Raw genomic sequence first — 22,500 nt, forward strand, 5'->3', positions numbered from 1 at the left:
TGTTTGCTACACGGCATGAGTTTTCACAGATTTGGCCTCCTCCCATCGCAGAAATGGCCTCCGATTAATCTCCATAAATAGAGGAGGTCGGAGATCTTAGTTAAACTTAAGTCTCTTTCTCTATCTTTTTTTTATTTTATATTTTTTAACTAATTTAAGTATCGGAAGATTTTTGTCTGAAATTACTTTAGTCAGAGATTATTTTTTATAGACTTTGCACTTGCCTCCAACACTCCTCAGCTTGGGGTGCAACAGTAATGGTAGCTATAACAAACAATATTAAAATTTATACACAGTAATCGTCAGCAATAAAGATAAAAATTTAAAATAAAAAAAGCCTGGCCAAGCAGACTAGTATCTAATCCAATGTGGCACTTTAACATGGCATGCCACGAATCCAATGCAAGAAATTATTACATGGACTAGGTCCATTAGACTAATCCAAATCTGAAGTACATGTATAGCTGGTGACAAGGATCCTTCATTTGATCTTACTTTATTTGAAAACAAAGTATAATAGAAAATTTTTTGTGTTCTGTTGGGGTATAGAAAATCCAATATAGAGCACACCATCTTATCCGATTGATCCACATGTCACCATTTTTCAACATGTATTTAATATCTGTAGATCGATTTTTTTATTTAAAAATTTTGTATGATAAAAATATTTTTATTTTTTGAAAAAAATTATAATATCCTGTGACATAATATGGTCCAAAATATCATAATATCGCCTAAGATGTCATAATATGAAAGGAATTTTTTATCTGATCATTTTTCAATGCACATTTAATGTCTATAGTTTCATTTTTTCGTTTGAAAATTTTGAATGATAAAAATATTTTTACTATTTAAAAAAAATTATGACATTATGTACATATTATGATGTCATATATTATATTATAATTTTTTAAAATAAAAATTATAATTTTTTGAATATAAAATATAATATAATATAGAATATTATAATTTTTTTAAAAAATAAAAATATTTTTATCATATAAAAATTTTAATCAAAAAAATTGATTCATAAGTATTAAATATATATTAAAAAATAATGATTATATGATTATAAGCTAAACGTCAGATTTTCTAAACCGCCTTTGGTGCACAAGTTGGTGCGCTCCGATCCACCTAATAAGTAGACATCCAACCCTGACAAGTTGTAGCAATCCTCCCTCGTACCATGCTGTACCAATCTCTTCATGCGACAACAGCCTGGGAGCCGGTTGGCAACCTTCTGGGACCGAGTACTCGTCATCAACCAGCATCTAAAGCTTGGTTGTCCTTGAATGGAGGCCCACAACCGGGTTAGTTTTACAAGCAGAGCCACAGACACCGCGAAAACAAGCCCACAAAACAATAGCGCCCACCGTCTTCACGAGAAATTCTTTGTGCGCCGCATGCGGTGCAATAACGGCGCATCGTTCCTTCCCACGGAGTCTTACTTTTCAGCGCGAATTAAATATATTAATTTTATTTTTTAATTTAAAATTTTGAATAATAAAAATATATTTTTTTTATTTTGAATAAATTATGACAATTCATGATCTATTATAAAAATATTTTTTTCTTATAATTTTTTATTTTTAAAAAATTATAATATATTTTCATGATATAAAAAATATCATAATGGATCACAAAATATCATAACTTTTTAAAAATAAAAAAATATTTTTTTATTTAAAATATTAAATTAAAAAAAATTACGGCGTTGGAAAGCGGGTGTGCACTTTATGTAAATTTTATTGCACCGGTGTACAAAATATTTCTCCCATCCACACGCCGCGCGGGCCGAAACACTAACAGAAAGTTGGACCCACCGAGCTGGCACGTAACCACGAGGCGTGTCATCCACGAGGCGCGATGGCCATATACTTGCTGCCCTCCTGCCACGTGGCTCATTAAGACGTACACATCATCACCAACACGTGTAGCTTGCCTCGCCCTCCCCCACAAAAGTCCAGCCAGTAGAAATCCGTGCCGATCCCCTGCAACCACGTAAACACATATTCTGTCCTCCCACATCCATCACCGTTGAACAATTTGCATCTCTGCTATCAAATCACGGTTGACTACAGCCCCCAACCGTACATCAAACGTTATTAGCCGTTGGATCAAGATCGCATCAATCGTTTTCAAGTCGGTGACCGAATCGGGAATATGCTCCTTGGTGTCATTAATAAAGTATCCGAGGTCATTTTCGTCAATGGGGGAAAGAAGGGCGGTAGGATTGGCTAACGACTCGTGCCTGGAACTCGAGGGACACGAGAAAGGACGACAGAGAGATATATAAGGAGAAAAATAAAATCTTCTCAGCCGCGGCCTTTGTGTGGCCTCGTGTTCCTTGTTATCTCTTCTTCCCCTCACTTGCCTCCCCTTCTATCTACCTCCAATTCCTCTCCGATTTGTTATGAACCCTAACTCTTCTTGATTGCTTTTCGATCGGATCTCGGGATTTGATCTTCTCCAAGGTAATCGAAGAGGTTTAGTTTCAATCGAACGAGTGGTGGGTTCTCCGTCGCCGAAGAATCGCGGTTGCTTGGTTTGGATGTGGCTGGTTGGAGACCTAACACTCCTTTGGAGTCGATGAGATTTGTTGATTCGGAATTCGGGGCGAGCGATGGCTTCTGCACCGTCTATCTCTGGTAGGGTTGTTCGAATTCTATTCTTGTTGTTCCTTTTTTGTTTTGATTTTTGGTTTTGGTGAGTAGGGTTTTTGAGTTTGATCACATTGGGAATGTGGTGGAATGGTGCAGCTTCTGTGGAGTGCGTGAATCCCTTTAAGCTTTCTAAAGGAGAAGGGAGTGGAAGCGGGCGGCATGAATGCAGTGTGCTCTCGTGCGCTTGGAAGGCGCCGAGGGATCGGACCGGGTCGCTCGCCAGCACGCCGCTGCCCCAATGGTCGTTGCAACTACAGGAGGGGTTGGGCAGGAGGTGGTGGAGCTCGTCGCTCTATGTGAACCCCCTGGTGAGTTCTTGGTCCTCTTGCAACTTTTAGTTCGTCGGCCTGTTGGTTCTTGGAGAAGTTCTACTGGTTTTCCTGCTTGTGTTTTGAAACGGTTCTTGGTTTCTTGGTTTTGGGAAACTGGTAATTAATTTTGTTGCTTTAGCTTTATAAGGGTTTATGTAATGATATCCAGAAAAAAGATTGAATTTTGGATGTTTTATATATCAATCAGCCATGGAAACGTACGAAATTGTTTGACTATATTGAAATAATAGTGTACTGAAGTTGGGCTGAATTAGGCATTTAATGACGCTTCTTGAGCCACATAAGCCAGTGCAGTTTTCCCTTAGACTGCTTGGAAGGAAGATCGAGTCTGTTGGATTGTCTGAAAAGTATGCAAGTTTTAACTATTCTAAAGCCATCATTTCGAAAACCTAGACAAAAGCTACTGTTCTTATGGAATTCAAGTCAATTCCACTCTGTGCTTAGCAAGAGCAAGCAAGAGGGCAGGAAAGGAGCTGGATCATATTTTCTTTACATGTGCCTTCCCCCAGGTAACTTGAAAAGTTTGTTGGCTTAGACTTGGTCTAAATAAAACATTTTGATGATTTAAGCTAACAGGTCAGGTTCTTACTGGGTGTGTTTGACTGGAAATCAGGGACATTGGTGGTCCATATTTCTGTTAATGCCTCTATCTGGTATTATTGGAGCATTGAAAATTCTTTTGGTCATAAAAAAAACTCATGGAACATTTTTCTAAGGAATGCTTGGACTTGTGGAGATTTTGAACATGATATTAGCTAAACATGCTCCTCCATATTTTAAGTAGAAGTCAGGGATATTCAGCAACATAACAGATAAGTACCCATCAAAGATCAATCTGGCCAACATTGCTAAAGTGAAGAATATCACGTATACATGGTATTCATGAAAAATTTTTACCAACTTTTGCTAAATCTTTCACTGGAGTCATTCTATCTGATTGTTAGGTAAGTGCAACTTGAGAAGATACTTTTGTTCTTATATATGTATCTTGTATCTGTATTCATGTTATAAATTGAAGTCACATATTTCGTTACCTGACAAATATGTTCAATTATATTGTCTATCTTGTGGACAGATACTAATATAAGATTTGTGTTATAATTTTTTAATTCACAGGCCAACCGCAGATTTGAAGACCTTAATTTTAGAAACTTAGTTTATAGAGGAACTGTTGATCTTGTGCACTCTGGAAGGTTTATTAGTTCATGTATTACTTTTTGCTATGACAAAACATGGAAGCTGAGTTATTCTTCCTCATCTTCAGAGCCGTCTGATGTCATTTCTCCTGAGTCATTGTGGGAGGTATGTGTACACTTAATGAATTTCCTTTTTTTGCCTCCATCATACAAATTACTTTGAACTTCTTGTCTGGATCATTGTATGGTGTGCTTATCTGATTCTGTTCCTTTTTCTCTTATATTGATTATCATTTTTTCTGTGCTCAAGATCTTTGCTTTTGTGCTATCTCATCATGTTGACAAAGTATGAATTTTTATTCCTTATTAGATTGATTCCTGCTGAAGACTATGTTGGTGGCCATGTGTGGGATAAGCAAAAATTTTAGCACCTAGGAACCAACAGTTACATTGGGTGGCAATATGTATTTGTTCGTTAGGTGACCTAACAAGTTAAATTAATAGACATATGTATTAAGGAAAGGATAAAATGATATCCTAACAAGTAGTAGGAGTTGTACTTGCATTTGTAAATTTATTGCAAGTTTGAATGTATAGAGGGTGATCTATAAAGACAGTATAGCTGATACTGGGCTGGGCTTGGGCCTAGAAAATGTCATATTTTACATAGGCCTAGTCCGAAGCCCGATTAAAACTCAATAGAGTTTAGGCCCAAGCCCGGCCCATGATCAGCTCTTATTAAAGTGACAGTCACAAATTATCTTCTCAGATTTGTTCTTTTGGGCAATGGTAAAAGGTCTAAGTTGTATACATGGCCACATTATAAAATATGCAATAAAAACTTGTCATTTATACTCGACATATACTGTGAGATGTAAATTCGTGTAACTTTTAGTAATATCCTATTCCTTGCTTTACTAGGAAGTGGTGCAAGGTCTGCGGAACCAGTATCGGTGGCTGGATCGGCCGGCCAGCGGTACGGTTCAGCACGTCTTCGTTTCGTTCCGAATCGAGACGAACCGACGAAGGAAAACAGAGCCGAATCGGAGAAAAAAAAGAGAGAAAGAGAGAGAAAGAGAGAGAGAGGGAGGAAGAAAGAAAAAAAGGGAGGGGAGTCCGCCAGAGGGGCCGTCGGAGGGCCTCTAGCGGACCGTCGTGGACCGCAGGCGGCGTTTACGGCCCCTGCGGCTCCGCGGCATGAAACAGGGGTGATCCGCCCCTATTTCTATTTTTTTTTAAAAAATATTTTTTAAAATGAAGCCGGCACTGGGTTTGCCGGCATCACTTAAGTGAAGCCGGCAAACCCCATGCCGGCTTCATTTAAAAAAATATTTTTTAAAAAAAATAGGAAACAGGGGCGGATAGCCCCTGTTTCACGCCGCGGAGCCACGGGAGGCGTTTATGCCGCCCGACGGCCACGATGGTCCATCGGAGGCCCTTTGATGGCCCCTCCGGTAGACCTCCCTCCCTCTTTTTCTTCCTCTCTCTTTCTCTTCCTCTCTTTTTCTTGTTTTCTCTCTTTTCTTCCCCGGCACTGGCATGTGCTGTTTTTCATGCCGGAACCGTCTCGGTTCCCCGCCACGACGGTTCGGCACGCACCATACCGGACAGTTCGGCCTGGTATGGCATTCCTTGAAGTGGTGAAAAGTTAAAAGCAAAGCAGATTTAGGACAAACTCTAACATCAAGGTGGTATCGAATAGTGAAAATGGCATTGGGATATATGAATATGCAGGTTTTAAGCCAGTCTAGGCAAACAATGGTTCTGCAAATGATTCTCTCCAGTCATTAGGATAATAGAGGAGAGGATATAAACTTCCCTTTACTCTAAAATGATTTATGATGATTTCAAGGCTGTGCTTTGTCCAAAAAACTTAGAAAAGAGTAATTGAGAAAGGCTTTTGCACCTTTGTCCATATACTCTAGAAACTTTGGAGCAACAAGGAAGAACCAACTTACTTTTTTTGCCCTATCTTTGAGTCAATATGCACTGATGATTGAATTTCAAACTGTAATATATTGGTAAGTTTGCCACTCTTCTGTGTTAGCAGCAAGTAGGGCATCAATTAGTGAGACTGTACTCCCTGTCAGTTTATTTTCTTCTTTTTACCAGTGTAGTTCCTATGAAATATGTACCAATATATCAGTCATGATGACTTGTTTAGTCTATCATAGTACCAATTGAAAATCTAAAAGAATTGTTAATCTCTAGTCTCTTTAGAGAGAAAAAAACCTTCCACCATATACCTATGCTAAAGAGTGAAATATAAGTGGCATCATGAGGTTCTTTCACTCTCTTGCCTTTGCAATTGTTTCATTATACGTCACATCTATATCTCAAAGTGGCTCTAATTCTCTTGTATACACTCAAGTGTCCATTGTGGAAGAGCTGCTTTGGTTGCTTCCTATCTGTCTGTATGCAGGGGGAGTTTAGCACCCAAGAAATTAAGCTTTAATAGGCATGTTGGTGTCCTTGTGATGGGTAGTTTTTCCAGATACAGATGTAGAAGTTTTGTTGTAGTGCCTTTATCTTGCTGCAAGATGTCAAAAAGGAGAGGAAAAAAAAATCCAATTTTTTCTACTTTTCTGGATCTCGTTTTTATTTTCTGTTTTCTGATCTTTGCATGTATGTTCTCTGATCTTTAGCTTTTCCCCCTTTTTCTTAAAAAAAGGGAAATCCTTGTAGCTTGATATTGGTTGATTTGTGCTAGCGATAATTCATTACCATTGTTCTTCTTTTGATGTACTAGTTTAGTGGTTTATGACATTTTGTGTTCTTTAATGCATGCATTAGGATCTGAAACCAACCATTTCATATCTTGCACCTGAGGAGTTGAAGTTAGTAAATGATGCTTTGAAGGTTTGTATTTTTCAAATACTTAGCATTAACAGCATTCCTATTATTGCTGTGCTTTTCTTCCTGAATCTTCCAGTGTTACTACGTATAATTACTATATAAAAAAGTAGTTATGTTAGTGCAGCTAGCTTTTGAAGCTCACAATGGTCAAAAACGGCGAAGTGGAGAACCCTTTATTGTCCATCCAGTTGCAGTTGCACGGATTCTTGGTGAACTTGTGAGTTGTAATCTTACGAACTTGTTCCATACTTAAAAAAATTGTCATCTGGAGGATATCTTATAATTCATATAGCACTATGATTTCCAGATATTATTTACTAGATTAATGTTGCTTTTGTTCTTTAGGAGCTGGACTGGGAATCAATTGCTGCTGGTTTATTACATGACACTGTTGAAGATACTAATATAGTTACATTTGAAAGGATAGAAAGGGAGTTTGGTGCTACTGTGCGCCACATTGTTGAGGGAGAGACTAAGGTAGAATATAGCTCTATTCATCATATTAGACATCACAGTTGTTAATCCCTCAGTGTAATCAAAATATGTATTAGGTTCTCTATTATTCACTTAATTAGGTATCCAAGCTGGGAAAACTACAGTGCAAAAATGCAAACAGTTCAGCACAAGATGTAAAAGCTGATGATCTAAGGCAAATGTTTCTTGCCATGACAGAAGAGGTATTTTTCTTGTGCATTGTCTGAATCATATGTAAAATTTTATCATCTTCGCTAGAATTTAATCAAGAGTGCTCCTTTTAGGTTCGTGTTATTATTGTCAAATTGGCTGATCGGTTACATAATATGCGTACTCTTTCGCACATGCCTCAGCACAAGCAGGTTCCTCCCCCCCCCTCCCCCCCCAACCCAAACCCCAAAAAAAAAAAAAAAATCTTGTTCAGGTCTTGTGAGTTATTTGGTTACTTTTGTTTTAAGCATTGTTACCCTTGCAGTCAAGCATTGCACTGGAGACACTGCAGGTGTTTGCCCCTTTAGCAAAGCTTCTAGGGATGTACCAAATAAAGGTATGCCTTGATGGAGTTTATCATGTAGGATTTGCACATTATTGTACATACACATTTGTTTCATGAGTTCAGATTTATATCCATTTCCATATTTATAACATCATTTATATGTACTTTTCTTAAAATTCAGGCAGTAAAACATCTTTCAAAAGAACAAATGCATTCTATCCAATTAATGAAGCAGTTATTAACATAGGAAATGATTTTATGGTAAAAGGATTGGAGATAGTTGTGAAACTGTTAAATTTCCAATCAGAATGGCCACAAAATGAGGATTTATTTAGAGTTCTTATTACTTACCAATGCCACAGAAGATATAGTTTGAGAGTTGATGGTGGGATTAAATAGTAATATGGAATTCCAGAAGAGTGCTTTCAAATATCCATTTTTTTTAAAAAGGTAGAATTTAGGCTCGATTAGGTTAAAATATCTGGTCCACTGAAGAATATCCTTCTTGGTTATCTAGATATAGTGTATCTCAGAATGGAGAGGTGGATGAGTCATGTTAGTAGATTTGAAATCTGAACAAAAGTGGATTGGTGCTTTTGGAGTGTTATGTGATCAACAAATAAATATATTACTTAAGGAGAAAACTAGTTTTGCTTTATGGAGTTGTTTGATGTCATATTTTACTGTTTAGGTTTCATATTGGCAGGTGCTAAATTGGCTTTCTAACAGAACCAGGAGGATAGGGTTGGAGGGTCACAAAAATGTTAAAAATTTATTTAAGAGGAGCAGTGGCCTAATATTTAATTTTATATAGGCCATGCCTTTTTGCATACAATATGAGATACAACAACATCATTCCCACATCACCAGCATTTGCTGCACTGTTTGAATGGCATATGTCCTATTTGAAAATTTGTGCTCATCAGGAATATTTCCTTTTTGAAATATTGTCCAATCATCCGATTCCTTTCACAAGAATTTGATCAGTGATGTTATGTGACTTTCAAGCAAGATTTGAAGTACTGCGGTATAAGGGTGGATTGGTCATGCCTGGTATGGTACATAATGCAGTACATGCCTGTGTCTACTCATGGTTTATTCAAGGTTTGAAATTCCATGGGACAGTGTAGCATGATATACCCTCAATATGCCTTAATACATCTTGGTAAAAGGAGTATCCTACTGTGGTACTGTTGGTTTTTCAAACCTTGCTGTTATTTTTTTAAGTTTTTGCTAGACTTAATTATATAGATGTGGAAACATTTTGTGAATTCAGTTGATCTCGTGCTCTAGGTGATCAGAACAACCAAAACGATTTCTCAAACAAAACAAGTATGATTCTCTTATAATTTCTAAAAATATGAATATTAAAGTTACAGCTCAATCTTTTACAAACACTTCTGACTAAAAGGACAACTCAATATTGAAGTCGTGCTGAAAATGCCCTGTATTATTGTTGGGTGGTTTCATATCCCCCAAATTTTAATCAAAATGTTCAGACCTAACATTTGATTCTCTGGTGGGACCATATGCTTATGTGCAATGCTTTTGGTTGCATGAAGTTACTCCAAATTAGCTCTTAGTATGCTCTAGGAAAGATAAGAATGGATTTGTTTGCAGCTTTTGAATTTTCTAATCTTTTTCCTTTTCGTTTTTTAGGTTGACAGTAAACTGTGATTAACCTAACTATTATGATAGATCTGAAGGTTGCTGCCATTACAGATCATCTGAAAACATGCCCTTGTATTATCTGGTTTTATCGAGTTAAAACATTGGTTGTTATTATGTGGAAATGTGAACTATGTATTAGGAAAGAAAGTAGTATAACCCAACAGGCACTTGAAGCTATTAGTCTATATTTATCATAAAAGTATAGCAGAGCAAAAACCAGTCTATGGATACTAGTTGGTAGCAAAATGTCACTGTTAGGAATGAAGCTAATTTTCTGCCTTGGCTCCGTTCTAACAGATAATTATTTGGTTTAATGCTAATTTCTGTTTTCCTATCAAGGTCCATTCCCTTTGCCTTATGCTGTATTCTATGATGTTTAGCATGTTTTCGTTTATTTAACTTTCATTCTTAGATGTGAGGAGATATATATATTTTTCTATAAGTTAGTACTTGTTTGCTGCTTGAAGATCAATAAAAAAAATTTTCAATATACCCAAGATTTTTTTCTTTTCTATTGGCACATCTAGTTGGAACCTAGGTTCAATTGCTGTCTTTCAGTCAGTGTTTTTTCTATCTTTTGATGCTGCACCATGACTTATTGCATGCCATATGCCACATGTATGACTTGGCTAACATCAGCTTTGTCATGCAATGAACAGGTATTCTACTGCTTTACCTAGATTGTAGGCAATGAAACCAGGTTAATGCTGCTTTTACCAATGAGTCCAGATAGTGTGGAGAAATTTGGGACCCAGTGAACACATTTTTTCTGTATTTGGAGTATCATTGTTAATCCTTAATCTTGATCCTACGAACTGATGAAGGTGATCATCCTTTGCAGTCAGAACTGGAATATCTGTCGTTCATGTATATGAACCCCAGTGATTTTGCTGAGCTCAAAAAAAGAGTTGAAGCACTTTATAAAGACCACGAGAAAGAATTAGAAGAGGTACTAGTTTTAATCATTTATAATAAAAACAAGTTTGTTGATGCCTGATGTTTGCAATTGCATTGCATGTTGGAATATAATTGTTGTTTTTATATTTCTTTTCCTGCCCAGGCAAAGACGATTCTGAGTCAGAGAATTAAGGAGGATCAACTTTTAGATCTTGTGACAGTGAAAACTGAAGTTCAGTCTGTATGTAAGGAACTGTACAGGTCGAGTCATAAACTTAAATATTTTACTTCTGGTTTTAAAATGAGCATCTTTGGCTATCATAACCTATCCCGGACATGAAAAGGGGCATTCCAATGCACGAGGCTTCCACTACTGCGGGGTCTGTGGAGGGTCTGATGCCTGGCCTTATCCCTGCATGCAGAGCGGTTATTTCATATTTTGGATCTGTGACACCTACTTCCCAATGGAGTAACTTTACCGTTGCTCCAAGGCCCATCTTCAACCTAGACATGATCATTTATATTTTACTTTGATATGCTTTTGATTGTTGGTACATATATTCATGCATGAACACTTAAAATTGTGCAAGTTTACATGTATGTTCAAAAGAATATATGAACTGGAGCATGTGCGTTATCTCTCTTAGATAAGATAAATTGGATGGTAGGTAGATTTGCAATTTTTCATAGGGTATTAGCTCATTGCTTTTGGTAAGTGTGTTAGCTCATTGCTGTGATACATAACTCTTGAAATTCCAGTTTTCATGCTAGTTAGTTCTTCATGACAGTCTGACATGTTTCTAACAATATTTAGAACTTGGTGTGATTTGATAGTGCCTCTGTTCATGCCATTTTTTATTGGCCATTTGTCATTTTATCTAAAAATTGCACTTTAATGGGATTGAGTCTGTATGATGGTGCTGCCAATGATGATTAATGTTAAAAGCATTTGAGGTATAGGTATGCTGAGTATTCTTGTTTTGGCTTGCAAATGTGTTTTGAGCTGGGATATGGAAGGAATCATTTTAAAACTTGATTCTGAAAAAGCTATGACAAACTTTATTGGTGTTTAGTTTTTGGAGGTAGTTTGGTTTCCAAGAGAGATGGGTTGGGTGGATCAGGAGTTGTTGCAATTGCATAATCCTTTGTTCTTAGTGCTAAGATTCTCTAGTGTTGTATTCTGTATGTATAGTGTGAAAAATTGCGTTACCAGTAATTTTTCCAACAATTGTTTCATAAATTTCATGGTATTAAATCTTCAGGATCATCTTTTAATGCCATCAGGACCTAAAAAGCAGCATGATCTCTAGTCTAGTTTGCCTATGAGTTGTCATAATTTGACTTAACCATTTGTGGAAGCTGCATTTTAAAATTCATTGGTGGCTTTTGATAGTTCTTCAATGGACTTGTAAGACTTTGATCCGATTTATCTGAGAAGCAATGATCAGATAGGATGTTTTTAATCATGTTTCCAACCAGTTCATCAAGTTCCAGGCACAACTGATATCAAAACACTTGCCTTGAAGTTTTAACAATTTAAACTGCTGTTGTATCCCTTATTCAATCATATGGATTATGGTAATAAACTATTGGTTGACCAAATCATAGGCCCTCCTAGTGGGTCTCAATCTTAAATCCTATACAATCTTCATTTGGCACACTTTAGTTAGATTTAAATTGCTATTTCTCAATTTCTGGAAGATTTTTTATTTTAATCTATTTTGTGTTTTAGCACTTCCTCTTTCAGATTGTTTTCGTTCATCAATTGAGTCTCAATTTTTTACTTCAATTACTTCCAACCATCATTGAACATCTTTACTTATTTTTGTTTTCATTTGTAATTTTCATGGTTTTTTATTCTTTTGGTGCTTTTTAGCTTCCAGTCACTTTGTTTCCTATTAAAATCTATCAAAACATTCTTATATAACTCATCTAGTTAGGTTCATCTTTCATTCCATCCCCTCTACATGGTTTTGGATGGTCACTTTGCTTACTGATTGTGTTAACATCATTTCTTACTTCCTTGTTTCCTTGAGGTTTTGTCACGACAGGGGTATACGTCCAAGCTGATTAACCAGGATTTGACATTAAGATGCACAGCGTTGCTACATACCCTAGTCCACGTAACCTAGGGTATCTTTAATAGGAGCTATTCTTTCTCTTATTACAGATGATCCACTTGGTGAGCTAGTTTGCCAGTACTATTCACTATTTCAACTCCTTTAACCAGGCTTCTAGATCACATTCCTTGCTGCCTCTTGAGAGCCATCTCTCTGGATTTCTCAATTTTTTTTGGATCTCTAGGCCTTTGATGACGCTTATTGAGCTGGACAACAACTCTTGGTTTTGTACAACTGCACTTTCTTTCTTCTTAGAAAAAAAGGCCAGTGCTTACTTCTTAGGTCCTTCAATGATGCTGGTTAGGCTGATATTCACCAAAATAATGCAATTATGATGTGAAATGGAGGTGCTATCCAGATGAGATGAGTGATATATATTGATCTTGCAGCAGTCTGGAGTCTAGACTATGCAGACAAAATGTCCAATTCTAATAATATAAATAATAGTGGACAAAATATGAAACTTCAGTTAGAATAATATCAATAATGGTGGGGTATCTTTTATTACATGAGTTTTGAAAAATGAACTTGATCTGTTTGCACTTTTCTTTTAATTTTCTGATCAGCTTTTATAGTTTACATTCTTCCTTCATGTGTTCTACAGAAAAAGGAAAGTACCTGTGCACCATTGCTCATTATTTACTCCAATGATGGTTAAGTGATGAATGTTTTTCCATTGACTATTTTTTTTGGTTACATTGCAGTATATATAAAGCTGCATTGAAAACTAAGAGTTCCATAAATGAGGTTAACCAAATTGCACAGGTTTGTCTTGGTATCCAGATTGACGCAAATTATGATGTCTTAGTTTTTTGGTTTTCCTTAATTCAAAGGTGCTTTTGAATTATTAATACTTTTGTTGATTATATCCAGCTTCGTATCATTGTAAAGCCAAAAACCTGCATTGGAGTTGGGCCTTTATGTTGTACACAGCAGGTAGTGCATTCTCTGCTGTTCTCCTTGATGTTTTTTGCTCCAATATTTTACAACAAAAAAAACTTATTAATTTTTTTGTGTTGTTTAGATCTGTTACCATGTTCTTGGCCTTGTTCATGGAATCTGGACTCCTATACCTCAAGCTGTGAGTTATCTATATGGACATCTTCTATCAATTTTCTTATGTGGTTGCCAGTTTTTAACAAATTAAATGTTATCTGACAGATGAAGGATTACATTGCAACTCCAAAACCTAATGGCTATCAAAGTCTCCACACCACCGTGATACCATTTCTATATGAAAGCATGTTCCACTTGGAAGTTCAGGTGATCTCCATGACACATGTTCCTCAAGACTTTGTTGGAAGTTTGATTTATAATGTCACCATACTAGTGTTCTGCTGTTGGTATCCCCATGATTGATATCCTTGTTCCATTTATTCTCAAAGAATAATTGCCATTCTTTGTTCAAAATTGGCAGATAAGAACAGAAGACATGGACTTAATAGCTGAAAGAGGTATTGCTGCTCATTACTGTGGGAGAGGTAGAGTTTCTGGTAAGGAGGGACACGGAATGCCCAGTGGCAGGAATTCAAAAGGGAAGTCTATGTGTTTGAACAGTACAGATATTGCTCTCAGGGTATTCAAGCTTTTCTAACAGAAGTCAATATTTTGTAGTTGGTAACCTTATCATGGGACAAATAATCTTTTGATAATATGGATTGTGGACATTCCAATTATTGGTAGTGTTTTTATAGATTGGCTGGCTCAATGCAATAAGAGAATGGCAAGAAGAGTTTGTTGGTAACATGAGTTCTAGGGAGTTTGTGGATACTATCATGCGAGACCTGCTAGGGAGCCGTATCTTCATATTTACACCAAAAGGAGAGGTGAGTGAATGCAAGGAATAATATTTTAAAATACATATTTTTGCAATATTTATTATCTTATTTCATGCAGATAAAAAACCTACCCAAAGGAGCTACTGTTATTGATTATGCTTATCTGATTCACACTGAAATTGGCAACAAAATGGTAGCTGCAAAGGTACATTTCTAGATTTGGTGGTAGAATATCAGCTATTACAATCTGATTTTTATTTTAATTTTTTTTCCTAATCCTTTTCCTTTGCAGGTCAATGGTAATCTGGTTTCACCGTTGCATGTACTTGCTAATGCTGAAGTTGTTGAGATAATCACATACAATGTTAGTGTTTCCATTTTTTCTCTAGCAAATGTTATTTTCTGTTCCTGTATATCTCATTTCCAAAATAGCGCACCCAGTATTCTAATACAGCTACAACAAATCATATGCCATTGTTTTTTCATGGTAGATTTCTGGAATGCTCTAAATATGTCCTAGATATCTTTAATAAATCAAAATAGTGATCATCTGAGCTGATTTACTTTAGAATTAGACATCCATGAGTAAACATGGATTACTCAATATTCAACCTGCTAGAATAAAGCTAACGAATCTTATTTTTTTAAAATGGATTAAAGGAAGAGAAGACCGAGCCATCAAGTTAAGTTAGGGGTATGATTAAGTTGGGTAGAGGGGGGACAAGGTTTCTAAATGGGGAACTTAACATTTGATCATTCGTTTGACTGCCATTACATGAGTCCTTTACTTAGCATTTTGCATACAGTTTTCCCACATAGTTAGGCTTGATACGTGCAGAATTATACATGTTCGTGGAAACACTTGTGTATGGACTAGGAATTAAACATAAGATGGCCAATGAGATCAAGGATTAGACATTGACTTTTTCGTTAACAAGGATTGAACATAGGTTGGAAGCCAATCCACAGAACAGACCTCAATTTTCCCTTGTAAGTCAACTTAAACATATCATGCAACAAGGTTCCACATATTGTGGATTATACGAAGTTAATTTTTCAATTATTAATTGCATGCAAATACTGGAAATTAGCCAATAAGAATGTTGGTGAAATGGTAAAAGAACAAAATGCTAATATTTATCAGTGAGGGCATAAATGCTTTCATTAATTGAATTGGCTTGATTTGAAAATGTTAAATATTGAATTATGGGGCCATACCAATTGGGGGTAAGGTACGTGCAATGTTGTGGATTGATCTGACAAAGGTATTGGTTGGTATGCATGGATGAAGCTGATGCATCTGTCATATGGTCTTCTTTGGTTTAGTTATGAATTTATGCAATATTCTGGTACAAGTTTTGGGGTTTAACCCAAAACCTCATCTATTTGATTTTGATCTAGAATTCATGTTCAAATGCATGAACTCAATGATCGAACAACATTTAATCTCAATATAGCAAAATTCTCTTTTTTTTTTTTTTTCCTTTGAGTTAAACACAAAATTCCATTTGGATTTTGGAAGAAATAAGGAAAAAATAGAGGGGGGAGGATTACTTGTTTAGAATAACCCAAAAAATCGAAAAGCAAGCTTCCATCCTGCAAGCCAATCTCTCTAGGCACTCTTTCCTTCTTCATTACTTTTCACTTTCAGATGGTGAAGTATGTTTTCATAAGAGGCTATTTTAATCATATCAAGCAGTTTTAGGCTATGCTGCTCGGTTTGGGGCAAAAAAACCTTGTTTCTGCTCCAAATCACTCAATCTAAGAATTGTCTGAGCAATTCTGGTGTGGATCAGCAATGTTTGTCTGCCCCAATGCCCTGTTGTATCACCAAGGGGTGGAACAGTACATATTGATGGGTACGTACAGTTGTTAAAAACTGTCGGGTGGACTTTTTTTTTCTTATTTGTTTAAACCCAGTGGTGGAGCTGGGTGTTTGATCTAGGATTTACAACCGTAGCAAGTAGCAATGAGTAAACGATGAATATATTTTTGGTAGGAAAAATGGATATGTGCCAATCCTGTATCATCATAAGCAAAACCTACTACAAGAGGATGAGTATTAATAACAAATAAATGCTATGACTAACAACTGATGTATCATTCATGAGACATGTTTCATGTAAGAAAACCTGATATATTGATTGCCCTATGAGCTATTATTAAACGACACGTAACTTGTCGAGTTTATATAATGCATCCACAAAAGAAAGAATAGACAGCATTGCATCAAAACCTGCTATTGCAAATCCATTTCAAATTCTCATTCAATCCCATGAGTACAAGGAAACAAATAGAAAGCTTGGAGTAAAGGATGTTATATACCTCAGAGGCATGTCACAACCTAACCTTCACAATAAAACCAACAGAACAGAAAAAAATAGCAAACCTTGTCAAAGTCATTGTATCCTTCTTTTCCTATCTTTTATTTATGCTTCTTTGATACCCACTCAGTTAAAATCTTGAAAAATGTATGCAATGTTTTAAAATGGGATGTGTGAGGCTGCATATGTTTATGTAATCCCTTGACCATGCTGTATGCCCTCTATGCAGCTACTATGTGAAGTTGGGTCGCATGTGGGCCAAAATGACGGGTTGCTTAGCACTTTGCAGACACATATACAACAAGATTAGCATTGTGCAGCTCATATGCATCCTATATATCATTGTGCAACTGCATATGTTGCTTCCTTTTTTATGTGGCCACATTTTTGCAAGCCCATGAGAAGACATAAGTTCAATGTTATGGTTTGTTTGGATGCAAGAGTTTCAAGCAGGCTGGATACATGTATATTAATGTCAATATGTTAATTATGATATAATGATTACTAGGAATTAAATACTAAGAAGTAAGTATTAATTGCTAGATATTTTTGTTATCGATATTAACATTATTTTTATAAAAAAATATTACTATTAGTATATTTTATTTATTTTAAATGTTTAAAATACCAACTTCATATGCCTCCATATATGTGGCTTGCATAACATGGATGCACAATGTAGTCTCTTGATTGCCCATGTACTCCAGCTGTATCTGGAAACATCAGAGTTCTGTAAGTTAGATTTAAGAATTAGCGGTGGTTTTACAGAGGGTTGGTCTCTTTAGGACTTCATTTGGGCATTGCCATGTTATCATAGGCAGAGATCATGAGTTACATGAGTAGTGAGGCCTACATAAAAAGAGATTGGATGAAATGGGATGCTCGAAAGGAAATTGTAATGTTAAGGGCACCAAGAATAATATTTCACGAGGGTTTCTTTATAATTTTCCATATATGGTTGAGTCAAAAATCGTATGAGTGCTTTTAGGAGCAAATCTTATTTACAATAAATAAGAATTCATATTCGAATCTTGGAATGTGGTCTAGTCCACAGCAAACTGGAAAGGTTCCACTTTAGTTGTGTTCCATACATGGTGGATTTTAGGATTGGACATGCTTTGAGATTTCTGTTCAGTGGATGGCAGTACAAATGATGATGCATCTGAATCCCAACTTCTGCCATGTATGGTGGAAAGGCCTCAAGTGGAAACTCTTTCCACTTTGCAGCAGGCCTAAACACACTCCAAGAAACTTATTGAGATTTTCATATGAGTAGTTATTCAACTGATTCCTTCTTTTTTTTGTGGTTTTTTTTTGTGTGTGTGTGTGTGTTGTGGGGGGGGGGGGGGTGGTTGTTTGTGCAATTGACCTTCCTCATGCCCCTATGGCTCTGCTGATCATGAAGCTTAAAATCTCACAAGGTGATGAAAGGCCAGAATTGATCATATAGAATTTTTCCTCAGTTAGCCTACAGATCACCTGCAACCTTTATGGTAGCTAGTTGTTGTATAGAATGATGAGTTCAATGAAGGGTCTGCTAAGATTGTCTTCAGATGTAGATAAAATGAGAGAATTGAAGTAGTTTGCTGAAATTGTGGTGATTGTCCATGCATGGTATATCATGCATGTTAGGTCTTAGAGGTCCTAAATTGCTGTCCCAGGTATTGACTTCTTGTACCTTATTAAACAAGGGTATATATGAATGAACTTCAACGAGAGCATTAACTAAATGTTAGGAAGGATTGAAATTGATTAAAAGTAAGAGGTGGATACCAGGAAACAAGAATATACTCAATAATGTGTAGATTGTATAATTTATGTTAGAACTTATACTAAGAATGGGAAAAAAGCATGTGAACACTATGCTACATGGCAAATTCATTTAACAGGCCTAAACAGTGTGTGTGATGACAGAACACTAGAGAAATTTACCTCCAAGAACCTGCAGTAAGTTAAAAAAACTGCTGCATGGCAAACTGGTGCCTTGTTTCATTTTTACTTGCTTTAATGATGCATTCTGTATATTATGCATTTTTTTTTGACTGGCTGTCTTATTTATCTTGATACTCGTGTACATCATCATGTAAAACTACATACACCAAAAAGTGACACTTATGAAGTCTCACGATTAGTGGTGCTTTCTTAAAGACATTAGTTGATGAATGACAGGAATAAAATGTATAGAAGTAAGATCTGTTGCCCAAGTGGAGGGGTAAGAGGTGCCTGACAAATAGATAAAGCTCCAGATAAACTACTGCGCCACTTGTAGCTAGGTTGTTTTGTCCTGTGTATAAGATCTAAATTACTTCTTTTGACATGCTTCTTAGAATTTGGTTTCACAAGGTGATCTAATTACTGGCACGGGTAGTGAAACTGGTACTGCGAACAATCACCGTGTACGGTACTAAACTGGTACGATATACCCCATACCGCCTGGTTTTGTACAGTATGGCGTATCTTGCTGCTAGCATTATGGTATGCTACATCTGGTGAACGATGTTTGGAACATCATTTGGCACTTTGACCTTAATGTGCATGGATAAAAACAGCTGCATCACTTGTCACATATTTCTTTTTAATTCCATTCTTTAAGTTGCACCATTGAAATTAATGCTTTCACTTTCACTGGCTGGATCTCTTGTTTTTATATATACAATCATGGTTATGCACCTCCCTGGGTTTTCATCACTGAGATCTCGGTTTTCATCAGTATCATGCACTTAACAAAAAGATATGTGTAAAAATCCAAGCCCTTCTTTTACTTGGCTGGTACAAAATATATTCCTAGGCATCAGCCTGTATGATTTCTATGAACGTTTTCTGAATCACCTAGTATTGGGTGTACTACATTAACTCGATAACAAATTGGTACAGTATGAGGGCTCAATATGGTAGTTTACTAAATCATAATACAACTGCTGCCTCAACCATAGCAGTGCACCATGTATTATTATGGGGATGTACCATGCTAACCTTACCCATATTGTTAAGCTACTGCTACAGGATCTGATACGGAGACCAGAAACCTCGATATTAAAATATTGACTGAAGTTTTCCAATCACTTTTTACTACTTTAAGAGGTACTTTTCATTCAAAAATCTCAAGATCATTGTTCAAGAATGGTTGCTACTGAATTTTCCTATATCAGCCAAGGTTTTGATATCTCAATCCTGATATATCTGTTACAATCTCCAAAAATCTCACATCTTCAAGTATTTCTCTGCCTTTCATCTTTGCTGAGATAAACCAGTATCTTGGTTCTTGTCAATCTCAGTCACCCACGAAGATGAACGGCATCACAGCTTTTAAAGACCTTGACAGGAGCTATGCTTGTGTCATATACTCTTTATCATACTCTTTTATGTGCCTCTAGCAGAAATATTATAAGGATTACCGTTTGGCTTTATTTCCATCGATTCATTGTAATCTTTCTTTCTTAGGCATTATCGAGCAAATCTGCTTTCCAGAGGCATCAGCAATGGTTGCAGCATGCAAAAACTCGCAGTGCCAGACACAAAATTATGAAGGTACATTTTTTCTTTTTGTGCTGTATGCTTTTGAGAAAGCAGAGAGTATTTATGGGCTTCATTTTCTCTTATGTAATCTAATTAATTATTAACAATATTTGCTATTCATCTAGTTTTTGAGAGAGCAAGCTGCACTCTGTGCGTCTGAATTAACTGCAGAAACGGTAAATAATTTTGTTGCTGATCTTGAGGATGAGAGTGATTATGAACAGACATTTTCCTGCTCTCCAACTAAGGAAAGAGATTCCAAATGGGAGAAAATACTTATGAACATTGAAGAATCATCTTCCACAAAGCAAAAACAAGATCTATTACATGTTCAAGGTATTGTTGGCATCTCTAAAATCAACGGGAAGCACAACCAAAGTATGCAGAAAATGAATCTTAAGGTTAATGGCAATTCAGTGATTCAAGGGCATGGGTTTGCTGACTTCTTACATGCTAACATACCTACATACAAGGAAGTTTTACCTGGTTTAGAAAGCTGGAAAGATGGCAAAATTGCCTCTTGGCATAATGTGGAAGGTCATGCAATTCCGTGGTTTTGTGTAGTATGTATTGATCGAAAAGGTAAGCTTCCCTTTCCATTGACAATTCATAAAACTAGTTCTGTAATGTCGTGCAAGTTGTGTATTATCTAATTCTACCATCTAGGGCACAAGTTCTGCACTGTTTAGAATCTCACCTGCATGGTTACGCCATATCTTACGTTTGTCAATTTTTGACATCACAATCTTTCTGGTAGCAATTTGAACCATATGATTGTCATTGACATTGAACTCTGACAACGAACCTTCCTTCTTCCCTCTCTTGCTCTCATTTTTCCTTTTGGCTTCATATTACAAGTAATATTTACTATTGCTTCCTAATTGAACCTCATTGCTCTCCCACTTTACCACTTCTAGCTCCTGACCTCAATGAGGCTCCCTCTCTGAGCCATCTGTGATTGTGTGAGTGATTTATTTTAAGGTAATCTCATTTTAAATATATTACTGTACTTATGGTGATATTATGTGCTTAATTTGATTCTTTTGAGCAGCAGATTTTTGTTGCATACCTAGGTTCAAGATAAGTTTAATTTCCAGTTAATTGTGTTCTCAATTACAGGTATGATGGCTGAAGTTACATCAGCATTGACAGCCACTGGGATTACGATATGCTCTTGTGTGGTGGGTCTCGAGTGGACTTTTAGCATTAATTTTTATAACGTATGGTGCATCATTGACCTTAGCTTTGATGTTTTGATCAAGCAGGCGGAGATTGACAGAAGAAAAGGAATGGGTGTCATGTTGTTTCACTATGAAGGAACCTACGACCACCTGGTAATTTTCAAAAAATTTTGTTGCAGTAGCAGGTGTTGTTTCTGATCCATGGAGCACGTGCAGGTCAATGCTTGCTCAAGTGTGGATGTGATCCTTGGTGTTCTGGGCTGGTCTGCTGGTTGTAGCTGGTCAAATCCATTGGATGACCACAATTTTCTCGAATGCTAATGGATGGAAGCAGACCTTTAAACTGAGCTGGGGTTCCTTGGTTGTGACGAGCAGATGTAAATACCAATTTTTGCAATCTGAGGGGGTATCACATAGTTTGGTAGCATGAGGGCTTTCAGTTTATCCGTTCATAGTCATAAAAGTAAATCATCACCAGCTAGTTAAGCTAGTCAGCGGAATGAGGGGAATGTAAATAGGTGAAAGAGTAGTCGGGAACTTCTAAAGATATACAAGCATTTGTCATGGTTGTATAGGCTTCTTTTTGCAAATAGGGTGAAATAAACTACTCTTGTTGATGTTTAATCTAAGTTACACAATAATGTTACTACTAGTTTTCCTGTTACTACCAGATTTTGGTTCTGCGCAAAAGAAAAAAATTCTTGTCTTCTTCGTTGTTGTTGTTCTCTGCTATAATATTGATGGAAATGGCTAGTTTTGCACAAGTTGTTTGTCTGCGTGCTCAGAATCTCAGAAGGTTGGAACATCTCAGGATCAGGATTGGAATGGTAATGGAGTTGGACAAGTTCATTTTACATTGCTTTATTTGATGGTTCTTGCAATTGAGGATTGAACCTCGCTTGTGTCTAAATTTAAGTGCATGTGAAATTGGTTCATGTCTATAACCTTGTTGTGTTGTTTTTTTAAGGTTTTACTCATTGAAATTTGTTCAAGGTTTTATTAATTAAAAAATTGATGCATCTAGAAATGGAAATAAGTGTGGCAATTTTTAACGGT

The 22,500-nt window shown here is 36.4% G+C and overlaps 1 protein-coding gene across 1 annotated transcript; it reads left to right on the plus strand.

Annotated features, from left to right (window-relative positions):
* Positions 1–2,311: 2,311 nt before the first annotated feature.
* Positions 2,312–22,108, plus strand: LOC105045152 (putative GTP diphosphokinase RSH1, chloroplastic). Its single transcript, XM_010923320.3, has 24 exons — positions 2,312–2,648; positions 2,760–2,971; positions 4,112–4,297; positions 6,925–6,990; positions 7,112–7,204; positions 7,333–7,464; positions 7,563–7,664; positions 7,746–7,823; positions 7,937–8,008; positions 10,470–10,577; positions 10,689–10,786; positions 13,350–13,410; positions 13,519–13,581; positions 13,670–13,726; positions 13,807–13,908; positions 14,063–14,221; positions 14,340–14,471; positions 14,542–14,628; positions 14,716–14,787; positions 20,189–20,275; positions 20,389–20,845; positions 21,383–21,444; positions 21,529–21,597; positions 21,661–22,108. Exons 1-24 carry the CDS (start codon positions 2,624–2,626, stop codon positions 21,763–21,765), a joined length of 2,685 nt encoding a protein of 894 aa, XP_010921622.2. The 5' UTR covers positions 2,312–2,623; the 3' UTR covers positions 21,766–22,108.
* Positions 22,109–22,500: the final 392 nt, after the last annotated feature.

The sequence above is a fragment of the Elaeis guineensis genome, chromosome 5, assembly GCF_000442705.2.
Source record: "Elaeis guineensis isolate ETL-2024a chromosome 5, EG11, whole genome shotgun sequence".
NCBI classification, from domain to species: domain Eukaryota; kingdom Viridiplantae; phylum Streptophyta; class Magnoliopsida; order Arecales; family Arecaceae; genus Elaeis; species Elaeis guineensis.